This window comes from Cynocephalus volans, chromosome 1, assembly GCF_027409185.1.
Source record: "Cynocephalus volans isolate mCynVol1 chromosome 1, mCynVol1.pri, whole genome shotgun sequence".
In the NCBI taxonomy this organism is placed as follows: Eukaryota; Metazoa; Chordata; class Mammalia; order Dermoptera; family Cynocephalidae; genus Cynocephalus; species Cynocephalus volans.
In genome coordinates, this window is record NC_084460.1 from 266471885 (window position 1) to 266485504 (window position 13620).

Genomic DNA, 13620 nt, shown 5'->3' on the forward strand with positions numbered 1-13620 from the left:
GTGGCTTCCATGAGTTCTTTTCTAGGAGCTTTTTTCCTTGCCTGGGAAAATCCTGAGCTGGATAGTGAGAAAGGAAGTTATAAACTTGCCTTCAGGAGACGCTGTTTGTCAGTGTTATCTTAAACCAGGGAGGGCGGAGGGAAAAAGGCAGAGAGGCAATGATGACATCAGCAGGAAATTAATATCAACTACCCAGACCAGGAGATCCAGTTTTCATTTTCACGACCAGCAAGTTTTGAGTTCTCTTCCCGCGCAAACGAGAGCTTTCTTGGACCTTGGAGCTCACAGAGGATTCTAATTCTTTTAAAACTTTGTTTTCAGGCAATTTCCCCGAGAACCATTTTACATCCAGAGGATTGCTGGAACTTGATCTGAAGGTACGTAAGAACCTCCCCATCCCCCCAACTCCCGCCACCCCCTTCCCCCCGCCGCAGCTCCCCGGGGTCTCTGCTTCAGAGCCACGGATCATAGAAAGCTGTAAAAACTCTTGTTGGCAAAGACATTTCTGCCTGGATTTCTTTGCCGAGTTAGGGAAAATGAAAGTCAGTAAAAAACCAGGAAGTCCTCAACATAGTGTTTTACTGGCAGAAATATCCTAGTCCACAGAGACAAAGTCTGGTAGATTCGCTAAAGCTAGAGATCAAAATCTGCAAGGAACCACAAGGCAAATATATGTGCGTTGGGTTAGGAAGGTGTCACCGAGAAACCAATCATTTGGTTTCAAGGCTACTTACTAGAAAGGAAGACCCCATGGATGGTCACATTAAAAACTGGCATTTTTGTTTTGTTTTGTTTTCTTCTTTCTAATAACAAAAGTAATAATACATATGTTCACTGCATAAAGTTTGAGAAACTCGGGAGCTCAGAAGAAAATTTTTATTGTCTATAGTTATACCACCTCGATACAACCACTCTTTGTTATTGTGATTTTGATTTTTGCTATGTGTTCCTTCCTTTATTATTTTTTTCTCTCACTCACTCTTTTTTTAAAAAAATCATAATTGATTATATAAAGCACTTGGCAATTTTTAGAAACGGGAAAATACTTTCCTGTTGGGGTTCAACGTTGACTATGTTGATCAAATGAATATTATTAGCATATACATTATTACGTACTCACTCTTCATGCCCCTTATCTAATTTCCCTCCATCTGCCTCTCCCTCCCCCCTCCCACCTCTGATAACCCTAGGTTTCTTCTCTCCTGAAAGGGTAATGGTTACTCTGTCCATTTGTTGTCTAGATCATCAGTACAGTGCTGAGAGAGATGTGTTCAGGTCCACCACTATCACCATAGAGTAGATGCTACTTTTGTCACTCTGGAATGGTCTTTATGGAGAAAGACAGCCTCTTCTTTTTTTTGGTCTCCACCAGTGACTCTCCTTGAGTCAATGCACTCGGGTGGCGGGTGGGACATCTGCACAGTGGTTGTGGCGTCTAGCTGCTTTTGCAGCAGCTGTGGCTATTGTGGTGGCTGTGGTGGGTTGCCCACAGGGAAGTGGTGTTTTTAGTGTGCTCTTTGCCTGGTTGCGGGAGGCTGAGTCAGTCCCCTGCTCCTGTCTCAGGACCTCCGGCCTGGCCCATGGCAGGGGCCTCCTGCCTGGTTGCAGGTTTTTCCTTCCCGTTTCTAAAAATAGCCAAGTCCTTCATTTATGAATGTATACCTCAAGTCTTTATAGAATGAATAATATTACAGTAAAAATGTAATCCGTGCATTGCTGCTCTGATTAGGGTGAAATTTAGTGTAGAGAATACCATAGTTTATGAACTGGACAGTGGAAACATGACCTTACATAATTTGTGACTTCTTATACTGACATGAGAGAATTCTTGTCTAAAACCACCCTTTCCTTCTGGGCTCTAGGGTTATGGCTTCCCTTTCTGTGAGATAAAGGCCTGCGCTGTTATGGTTAGTAACCTGAAGTTAAGGATGTAACAAACATCCCTCAGGGCACTTTATTGTCCTTGGGTTGGTAGACGCTTTGGAAGGATAACCTCTCCTACATTGCTTTATTTCTAAAACTTAAAACATAGACCTAAGTGCTATTTCTGCTATTTGGTGGAAATGAATTTAGGGGTTAAGAGCTCCAAGCAGGCTACCAGGCCTGGGAGAAATTGTGTTATTTCCTCCTCTCTCTTGACTGACTCCCACGGGGGATATTTGATTTGGGAGAAATCAGGGTAAATTGAGTTCCAATAAAAACTTCCTCCCAATCTCCTAAAAGGTAACTTGCAAGTGTTGGGGTGTAATTTCCTGGGCTGCTGGTTTTTGAGGTAGCCTTGTAGTAATTTTTATTTTTTAGTACTTTTCGGAAAGTCTATTGCTGGGAGCAGAAGAGGCCAGGACTAGGGGAAGGCCTGTGTCCTCACACTAATTCCCTGCGACACGTCTCTGTCTCTTTCAGGCTGGCCATGACATTTCGTCATCAGTGTCTGGCTTCCAGTTCAGATAAAAATGGTGAAATGAGCTTCCGTGAGAAGCTTCTGATTATTGACTCAGACCTGGGGGACTACGATGTGAAGCGAATCAAGTTTCTCTGCCAAGGCTTGGTCTCCCACAAGAAGCTGGAGAAGTCCAGCTCAGCCTTGGATATTTTTGATCATCTCTTGGCAGAGGAGCAGCTGAGCGAGGAAGAGCCTTTCCTCCTGGCAGAACTGCTCTACCTCATCAAGCAGAATTCACTGCTGCGGCACCTGCACTGCACCAAAGAGCGAGTGGAGAGTTTCCTGCCAACTCGAAGGAGGGTCTCTCTGTTCATGTAAGGAGGGGGTCTGTGATGGAGGCAGGAGGTTTTCCATCACGTTGTTCGTTTTGGCCACTGGACTTTGTTTTTTTGTTTGTTTGTTTGTTTTGTTTTGTTTTGTTTTTTACTTCTCCAATGCTATTTTTAATGACCGAAAGATAGATTTAGGAAGTTGGGGTCAATGTACAGACAGAATGAATGTGAACCAAATACATGAATTATAGAGTTACATGTTTTTACAGCTTCATGGTTTGACAAAGTTCTACTGCAGTGATGTAAACAAACACAAATCTATATTCACTGGTTAGAGGAGAAGTTTAATGAATTCAAGTGCCATTCCCCGCTGCATGCCAGTGGAACAGTGGAAGTGTTTCAGTTCCATGCTGCTTTGAAGGACATTTGCAACCCATTCCGGGCACTGGTCCGTAGTATCTACCATTTTACCTAAAGGCAACCAGTCACTTAGAGGCATACACCAGTGTGGCCACTGGACTTTGAAAGGAAGCTGGGATTAAGATCATTTTCTTATCTGCCTTCTTGGATGATAAACTAGGAGATTCTAAACCAGGGGATTTCTCAGCCTCAGAAGCTAATGAGATGAGGGCTGGGGATGTCAGCAAGGCTTCAGGACTGGCTGCGGCTCTGCGCCTGGAGGCGGCTTCCCTTTGTTTCATTTCTCACTATCAGTAGAGCCCACCTCAGTAGGCTGAGCCCTCGCTCTTCCTGGTTGCCAGCCCCGATGCCCGCAGATGCTTCTTCCTCCTGGGATCTTGAGAAGAGAGTAATGCATACTTGGAGCCAAATAAGCAGGATGAAAAAGGACATGCGTCTCTGGGTAGGGAGGGACATCATTTATGCCATGTCCACTTACAGATTTTACACATTTTGGGGTAGAAACTCAGAGAGGTGAAATATAGGCATTTTCCCCCCAAAAAGATAAAATATAGATATGAGGCCTATCATGGGTCAGAGCTTAGAAAACAGTGTCTTATTAAGTTGTCTACTGATGTGGTGTCCACATCAGAGAACCTCACAAGGAGGAGCCTTGGAAGGGTACTTTATGGTCTGGGCGATTAGAACCCTTCAGACTTTAGCACTGGAGCTGGCTCCCAGAATCTGAGCTGCATTTTGGTCCGTGAAAGGAATGGTGAATTCCAGAAATCCATATTTCCATTCTGCCAGTTAAACATCTGAGGGATGGTCTCTGGCATACAGAGATGTTAGTGTGTGAATGAAATACTCAGATTTTCTGGCTGTGGCTGACATGACTCTCCAGAAGTTGGGGTAGTTTTGTTTTTTTTTCAATATACGGTGGACTATGTATTGTCTGGCATCAGGTTCTCTCTACCGAGGGCCTATAATGTAAGCCAGAATTTCTAGAATGGAGTTAAGAGATGGGAGGGCATGTCGAAATCATGTTTTATGCCTTCCTAGTATGCTGGAATCAGAAGGCTTGCCTCTACTGCTTACTGTGCTATCTTAAATAGGTCACTTAGAAACTCAAAATTTTCATTTTTGAGTCTGTAAAATGGAATTAATAATTATCTGCTCACAGGCTTGATCATCCAAATGATGGATAACATTTGTAAAGGTGCATGATATACTCTGATGTTCTCTGCAAGTGTGAGGCTTATTTTCATTTTTTGTGTATACCTTAGAAAACTGCTCTATGAAGTGTCAGAAGGCATCGACTCAGAGAGCTTAAAGGCCATGACTTTCCTTCTGAGAGACCAGATTCCAAACACCTCGATGGTGAGTGGGTGACATAGAATGGGGGTCCATGGGAGCACCGCTTTAATCAGTAGTAGGAAGATGCTGGAAGGTGTTTTCAGGGAAGTTTATTTTTGTGGGAGACAGTATATGCAATGGTTATAGGAATGTCAACTTGGATGTTAGATGGCCTGGATTCTAGTCCTGATTCCCTGTGATATGGGGCAAGTGATGGAACCTTTCTGAGTTTCAATTTTCTTATGTGTCAAATTGTGGACCGTTGGGAGGGGTGGATGAAATAATATGCATAAAACATTAGCATGAGGCCAATATTTGCCTTAGCAACCAGACAGTAAATGCTACCTACTATTGATGTCCACTGTGTTTTATGATATAAAAATTCTCAGGACACAAGGACATAAGGAGGTGGTAAACAATGGCAGAGTAGAAATTATTTGTTCATTGTCTACTTTAGATGAGTTCTCTGAGAGAGCCTGGGTATCCTTTTCGGTGGTAGATCACAGTGCCTACCATGTAGGATTTCTGTGAAAATCAGATGAGATGAATATTTGAGTATGTGCTTTGTAAAGAGTTGTTCAGGTGCTTTGAATTAATAGTAATATTTTAAATGTTAATATAATTGCTATCACTAAGATTGCTATATTGGTCACATTTAAGGGCAGGAAAGTAGCTGCATGTTTCTCTTCTGGGCCTCAAAACTTTATATATATATAACACATAAATATATGTATTTGACTCTGATAAAAACTTGTGACAGCAAGTTTGATAATTTGGGAAGGGTCGATTTTCAAATTTTACCCTGTAACATTGTTATTCAAGTATTATTTTTTTACATTAGATTTTAAGTTGTATAACATTTGATAATTCAAAGAATACATGTAACATGTATAGAAGTTATGAAATGTAATGAAGTGTAACAGCCATGAACCCACTTCAGAATGAGAATATCAAAAGGCTCCTGAGCCTACATGTGTAGTCCTCCCCCAGTACTGATATTGTTGACAAATAACTTTCAAAAAATCACCGAGGAGTGGAGAGCTGTTTGCATGGAGTAGATCAAATGAGGACCATGTTAGTAATTTATTAAACACTTTTCTTGGTGTCAAGTCCATAGACCTGAGTGGGTTAATTCTGTTTTGGCTATAATCTTTGAGTGTTTTTTTTCTTTTTTTTTTTTTTTTCCCTTTTAGATCCCTCAGGGATTTCAGACTCTTGTGTTCTTCTAATTGGTCACCCCACTCTACCTCTTGGTGTTTTTTCTCCCAAAGATTGGTTGTGGGCTCCTTGAGGGTGGGGACTGAGAGACCCATCATTATAGCCCCAGAACCTTGCAGAATCTGTCACTAAGCTGTGCTCGGGTGATCTGAATGAAAACATGAGTGAATGTGATCATCTCTTTTCTCTTTCCTCCTGAGAAAGCTGCCTGAACCATTTCTATTTATGTGATTTTACAATAAAAAACTTGGTAGATCAGTAGGATGAGCTAAAGAACTACGATGCAAAGATACAATTATAACATTCTCGTAGTTGTTGTTCCTTGTCAGAATCTGCCAATTTTCTTCCTTGGATGGCACTTGGAGGTTCTGTGCTTTTTGTTTTTGTGTTTTGCTCTTTTTTCTTTCTTTCTTTTTCTTATTTTTAACCTTTTTATTGTTAAAAAAAAAAGCAACCAACAAAACATGGGTACAAAAAATGACACTAAACAAACCTACAGCTTGGTGTATTATTATAAGGCTAATAGCCTTGAAACCGCCACCCAGGTCAAGAAATTGAATTTTGTGCTTTAGCAAAATGACTTTGTATAATGTGCCATCTGGACTTTCTGTATGTGCTCTTGCGTTCAGTGCTTTGAAAACAAATGAATAGACCAGGAATTTTAGAAAAAGAAAGAAAGAAAAAAGAAAAAGAAATAGAATTTTGCCAGCCATTCTTCATTTGCCCCATCTAAATCACAGCCCTTTCCTGGACCTGGAAGTAACCACTGTCCTGGCCTTTGTAGTATGACACTATTATGTCTCTGTGGTTTTCTCTCTCTCTCTCGAACACACACACATATATAGGAGGGTACTTCAAAAAGTTCATGGAAAGATTCATATCATCCTTAAATTCTGTTTTTCCATGAACTTTTTGAAGTATCCTTGTATAGTTGTGGCATAGAACAGTGTGGTATTACTTGATCAAATTCAAGAAAACTGTGCTTCCTTCTTGGACTGTGAACGATCGCAGCTTTATTCTGAAGGAGATCTAATTCTTTATGTCAGAATTGTGGCTGAGTTCTACACCTCAGATAATCCGGGTTAATCTCCCTGGATTTTTCATCTCTAAGCAACCCAGATGACTTTCCATACCACGTCTGTATTATCTGCAATTGCAAAAGACTTTATCACAGCAATAAGTTACTTACCAGCCACTTGAGGAGGGCCTGAACATCCCTCAGCTAAAAGGGAAAGGTTCTAAATTCATGTGGTCTCTCTCTAGGGGGACAAAAACGATCTTTGTAGGGTGTTCTGGGCTTCCCTCGGATAACTTTCACACAGATTTAAGCAGTGTAGCTGCCTACATACATCCTGAGAGACCTGAACAACTATCAGGAAATCCGTTTGCAGCACAGCAATCAGGATAGAACTTTGTAAAGGAAACCACACCCAAACCATGTAGCTTTTTAGCAAAAAAAGCAAAACAAAAGACAATAGTTTTCAGACTTTTTCTGCTAGCATTTGCCAGAGTGGTTGTTTTAAACTAGATTGATGTACAGGGTCCATTTAGATTGTTTTATACTGCATATTTAAATTTTAATGAAGTTTTAAAAAAAATGATTGTGTGTGTGTGTGTGTGTGTGTGTGTGAGAGAGAGAGAGAGAGAGATTTACTAAACATTGAATGAACTTTTTACAAAATATAATAAATTTCCATCATTCCTTCTGGAATCACATATTAGCTCCCCTTCTTGCTCACGGTAAGATGTGAGTTTCAGTTTTGAGGTTCAGAGAGATCTCTTTTGCCATACCTATGACAGGGGGACCCTCTGCGACTCCTCCTCCCCTCGCTCCTGCTTTACTCCCTGGCCACGCTGTTGGCTGCTGGGGCTGCCTGAGGGGCGCTCACACGTCTTTGCTTCTTTGGTCCCCCTCCCTGTCTCTGGAACTTCTTGATGAAATGAAGACAGAAACCAGCTAAGTCTTTGAAACTCTGGCCTTTCCCTGGTTTGCTGACTTTTTGTGTGCCTTGTTAGAACACCCCCCCACCCCCACCCCACACTTTCATTAACCCTTCATTTTTTTTTAATATGTGTTTTTAAAATTTATTTATTTTAACTTATTTCTCACTGTATATATTTATTGTGCACAACATGATGTTTTGATATTTGTGTACATTGCCGAATAGTTAAATCAAGCTAATTAACATATCTATCACCTCACATACTTTTTTTGTGGTGGGAACATCTAAAAATCTACAATTTTCAGTAGATTTTTCAGTATACAGTGCATTCTTTTTAGCTACATCACCACGCTGTACAATAGATCTCCAGAACTTATTTTTCCTCTCCAAGTGAAACCTTGTACCTTGACCAGCATCCCCCCAATTGCTAATCCTCATTCCCAGCCCCTGGTAACCACATTCTATTCTCTACTTCTATGAGTTTGACTTTTTTTAGATTCCACATATGAGTGTAAGTGAGATCATAGTTTTTCTTTCTGTGCCTGTCTTATTTCACCTAAGATAATGTCCTCCAGTTTCATCCATATTGTTGCAAATGACAGGATTTCATCATTCTCGTATGTTAGGAGTGGTTGATTCTAAAACGTTTTTGTTTTGTTTTCTAATTATTTTATCATTCCAGAGGACAATTGACCTCTATAAAGGTGGCTTTAATTTAAAATTTTTAATGTTTATTTACATTAAATTTTCAGTTATTTAAAAATTTTTTAAATTAAAAAAAAACCAAAAAAATAAATTTTCAGTGATTTATGCTTATTTACTTTTTATTTTATTATTCTTCTTTCTTTTTTTCTTATTTGCTTTTTAAAAAAATTGAAACGTATCTGTGTAGTACAGCATTGAGTATCACTATCTGTGTGCAATATGTGCGGCTCAAATCAGGATAATTAGTACATTCAACATTATACAATGTAATCATTTTTTGTGGCCCTTTACCAATTTCTTGATAACCCTTTCTACCCTCCCCCTTTGTCACTTCTGGAAGCCTCAGCTCTGTTCTCTTTTTTTGAAAGTTCAGCGAATTATTTTGATTGTATCTTTCTTTATTATTTTTTTGTTTACCTGTTTATTTTTTTTTAGCTCCTACTTATGCGTGAGGATGAGTGGTTATTTCTCTTTCTGTGCCTGGCTTGTTTCACTTAACATAATTTTCTCTAAGTTCATCCATGTTGCTGTGAATGGCAGAATTTCATCCCTTTTTATGGCAGAGTAGTATTCCATTAGTGTATATATTTTCTTATCCAGTCATCAGTCAATGGACATGTAGGTTGTTTCTAACACTTGATTATTGTAAACAGAGCTGCAATGAACATGGAAGTGCAGGTATCCCTTCCACATGGTGGTACTTAAGTGCAGGTATCCCTTCCACATGGTGGTACTAAAAAAAAATGTCTAAAGTATTCCTGGGGGAGAAAAAACCAAGAATCAGCTAGTATTATTTTAATATTGAATTATATATGGGTGGAAGGCATCATAATCTTTTCAGTGATTAGGGCTTCTGAACATATTAATCAGGTTATGGAAAAAATATATGAACAAAATTATATTGGAGCCCACAGAAAAGAGTAATTAGAAAGTGAACAACTGAACACTATCTAACTACATACATAAGTATTCGCAGAATGGAAACTGGAGAAGTCTCCAGTCCATGCTGAACAGTTCAACATTTGAAAAGGGACAGTGTATTCAGGAAGGCTGGGACGGAGGCTGGAGTAACCTCAGTCCAAGGGAGAGCTCAGTAGGTTGGTTGTGGCTGGGACAGTGAGCTGGTGTCAGACCATGAAGGAACATACACACCCTGTGAGGAGGTTGGGCAAGTGTCCCATGGGTCAAGGGCTGCCAATAGCAGTCTTTAAAGAGTATAGTGACATGAACAGATTTGTTTTTAAATAGCAATCTTGGGGGTAGGTTAGAGGAGGAAATGGATTAGAAAGAAATTATTGGCAGGAAGATTAGTTACTCTGGGGAAGAGATGATCAAGACCTGGTCTGCAGCTAGCAGTGGAAAGGCAGAGGAGACACTGGATTTGAGAGACAATTCTGAAGTATAACTTGGTGAGATTTGATGATCTATTGGAAGCAGGTGAAGAAAAGAAGGAAGAGTGAAAGATGACTTCAAATGGTGAGACCACTCATTCATTCATCATGCATCTATTCCACAGAACAGGCTCCACACCAAACTGCACATGGGAGATGATCCTTGAATGGCATCTCAAAGGATGATGAGGCTTAACTGACAACGTGGAAAAGGGCATTCCAGGCAAAGAGCACCATATGCAGAAAATGAGGTTATGAAGAGGCTCTTGGTGGCTCAGCAGGAATAGTTGCATTGGAGTGATGCATGCTGAAGCCATACTGAAATGCATCGGAATGTGACTAAGGGTTGAGTTAGTGGGGAGAGAGTACGTATAGACTGTTATTTGAAGAAGTTTAGCACTAAAGGGAAGGAGGAAGATAGAGCAGTAACATAAGAAAGATGAAGTGTTACTCAAAATAGACTAAAGACTTAAATATAAGACCTCCCCTTCCCATCCACCTCCCCTTCCCTTTTCCCTCCCCCTCCCCTTCCTCCTCTTCCCCTCCCCCCCATATATTTGTTCTCTCTCTGATAGATCAACTGTTCCTCTAGGTTTGTTGCCTAGATGATTTGTCCAGTAGTGAGACAGGCGTGATCAAGTCCTCCCCATTATCGTAAATCAGATGCTTTTTCTATTACTCTGGAGTGTATTTTGCAGACACTGTATCTTTTTAAAAAATTGATTATGAATATTCATGGGGTACAAAGCTGACCATCACCACTTGTGCCCAAGATTGCAGACATTGTATCTTGATCGTCAATTCAGAACCTGGTGCTGAGTAGCCATGCAGGTCCTATTTAATGAATGAATGGTTAATCAGTAGGCAAGTAAATGAGACCCCATTGATTCTCTTGCAGACCTCTCTAAGTTTACTGGCATATCTAGAGAAACAAGCTCTAATAGATGAAGATAATCTGACGTTACTGGAGAACCTCATCAAAAAGACTGTACCTAGCCTAATGAGAAAGATAGAGGACTATAAAAGAGAGAAGGGTAAGTAGCTTATGTTTGCTTACTTGCACCAAACCACAGGAATTTTAAAACCAATTTGCTGTGTATGATGTTTACACTATTGCGAAAATATTCTCTTGCGAAAGCCAGAATCTCCCCATTTGTTCACTGAACTCATATTCATTGAGTACATACTTTGTACCAAGCATTATTTTGTAAGTTGTAAGCAAGGTACAGAGCAAAACTCCTGCCCTCTTGGAATTTACATTCTACTGGGAGAAAGTAGTTTTAGACAAATGTCTTCTGATTATACATGGGGGTGAGAGTATAGGAAATTTTTTTGAATGAAATAACATGAAAAAGAAAGAGCGGGATAGCGTAGGGGTTAAGAGTGGGGCCTATAGAGTCCGATTGCCAGGACTCCACTTATTAGTGGTGTATTGGCCCTTTCTTTAGCTTTTATGTCTTACTTTCCCCATCTGTAAAGTGGGTATAATAATAGTACCTACCTCATAGGTTTTTGTAAGAATTGAATGAGATAATTTCTATAAAATGCATGTCTGGCACAGAGTAAGATTATGTTTGTCATTGAGGAAAGTCATGAAGACTTTTGTATTCTTAGAAATTGCTATCAGAGAAGAACTATATTTTCTTGTTTTTTTAAAAAAGTCTATCTTATAAAGGTAGTTTTGCTATGATATTATAAAGAGGTAGAAGCACAGGGCAGAAATAAAATCTGGCTGCCTCACCACATATCAAAATGCTAAATATTTGTGTTTTTCTGAGTCCATTTCTACACTGTTAAACAAGAGCTATATGTAAAAATTCATGAATATATTCATAAAGGTTTTGTTCCACACCCATAATTTAGTTCAGTGAGTCAATCTTGTGCACAAATTTCCATTTTTTAATTAAAACATTTTTTAAATTAAATTTTATTTTTTTTGGCAGCTGGCTGGTATGGGTATCTGTAATTTTTGTTTTTTATTTTTATTTTTTTTGTTGGGTGTCCGGTACAGGGATCAAACATTGGACCCTGGTGTTATCAGTACCACTCTGTAGCCAACTGTGCTAATCAGCCAGCCCCAATTATTTGTTGATTATAGATACCTAGACCTGCTGTAGAACACTAGAACTTATTCTTCCTACCCAAGTGTAAGTTCGTATCCATTAATCAGTCGCTCCCTATCCCCCTACCCATTATCCTTCCCAGCCTCTAGTAACCACCATTCTACTCTCTACTTCTATGAGCTCAACTTTTTTCCCCCAGTACATAAAATTCTTTATTTTTTGTTATACTGTAGCCAGTTATTAATCTGAAGATTTAATAAGTAATTTTATTGGGATTATATCATAGTCATTACATAAATGCTATGTAAACAAGTTGCTCAATCTTTTTGTCTCATGGAATTGTACAAAACTTTCTATGTGTACATCCTGCATCCCTCGTGAACGTTGGGTTTACAATTTTACTACTTAGGGCCTGCGTTTGCCCTGTGCTATCACAGATCAGCAGACTGCTGTAGACAGGCGTGGAGACAGAACACTGACAGCAGTGGGGTCAGGATGCTCTCCGGGCCCAGTGTCCAGTCGGAAAACGTTCCTGGGTGTCGCAGCCTGTCGTGCCGTCCGCTCCCTGATAACCGGGCGCCGCTGGCCCCGGGTGCCGAATCGGAGCTCGTGCTTCAGTCGTGGTCTGCACTCTTTCGCTTCCGTGGCTGCTATTTTATGAGCTCCTGGGACCTGGTTTTTCCCGCCCCCTCCTAACACGGTTCCTGGGCAGGCTGAGGTGCCACAGGCCCTCGGAGTCCCCTGAGCACCGACAGCACGGGGAAGGCCAGGATCGCCAGCCCAGGGTCTCCGTGAGCGGAGCACCGTCGTGACCGTCCTTGCTAATGCCAGGCACGCCTTGCGGCCCTTGGAGCCCCGGGACCCCACGCCCTTGTCTCCTCTGTCACCCCGGTTTCCTCTGGGTCCGGAGTGTCCCAGCTCCCTGGTGGAACCACGATATCCAGGGGGCCCTCGAGCACCAGGGTGAGCGATGGAGCCTGGGGGCCCGGCCCAGGGATGTCCCCGGCGCAGGCGTCCTCGGCCGCTGCCTGCGCCACTGGCTCGCTCCCCACCCCCGCAGCTCCGGAGGCGTTGCTCGCTGGCTTCGTCCCCCGAACTCCTGTTTCCCGGTGATGGCGAGGTGCCCTGGATGCCCTGGACACCGCTGGTGCCTCTCTGGGGCCCAGCTCCCCCCGACCGCCAGACTGTCCTTTTGGTCTGACAGGACCGCTGGGTCTCGGTCCTCCTTTATTCCCAGGAGGACCCTTGGAACCCGCAATACCCGGGTCTCCCTTAGGGTCTGCGGCGCCTCCTCGGTCTTGGTCACCCACGTCACCTCGGAGGCCCTGGGAGCCGGGAAGGCCGACTCTCCCATGCTGTGCTTCCAGCCTGGAAGCCGCGGATGCCAGGGGCCCCAGGAGGGCCTTGCGGCCAGCCCATGAGCCCAACTTTTTTAGCTCCCACATATAAGTGATAACATGCAGTATTTTTCTTTCTGTTCCTGACTTATTTCACTTGACATAATATCTTCCAGATTCATCCATGTTGCTATGATTGACAGGATTTAATTCTTTCTTATGGCTGAGTTGTATTGCGTTGTGAATACATACCTCATATTCTTTATCCATTCTTCTGTCGATGGACACCTAGGCTGATTCTTTTTTTTTAATTTAAAGATGACCAGTAAGGGGATCTTAACCCTTGACTTGGTGTTGTCAGAACCACACTCACCCAGTGAGCTAATCGGCCATCCCTATATGGGATCTGAACCTGTGGCCTTGGTGTTATCAGCACCACACTCTCCTGAGTGAGCCACGGGCCAGCCCGACACCTAGGTTGATTCTATATCTT

The 13620-nt window shown here is 41.7% G+C and overlaps 1 protein-coding gene across 1 annotated transcript in view; it reads left to right on the plus strand.

The window, feature by feature from the left end:
* The first annotated feature begins 257 nt into the window (after positions 1-257).
* CASP10 (caspase 10) overlaps positions 258-13620 on the plus strand; it is a 34720-nt gene continuing 21357 nt past the window's right edge. The window contains exons 1-4 of the mRNA XM_063101377.1: positions 258-377; positions 2404-2757; positions 4401-4494; positions 10626-10761. Of these exons, the coding sequence (XP_062957447.1) occupies positions 2411-2757; positions 4401-4494; positions 10626-10761 (577 nt within the window). The 5' untranslated portion in view covers positions 258-377; positions 2404-2410. The remainder of the gene's footprint in view (positions 378-2403; positions 2758-4400; positions 4495-10625; positions 10762-13620) is intronic.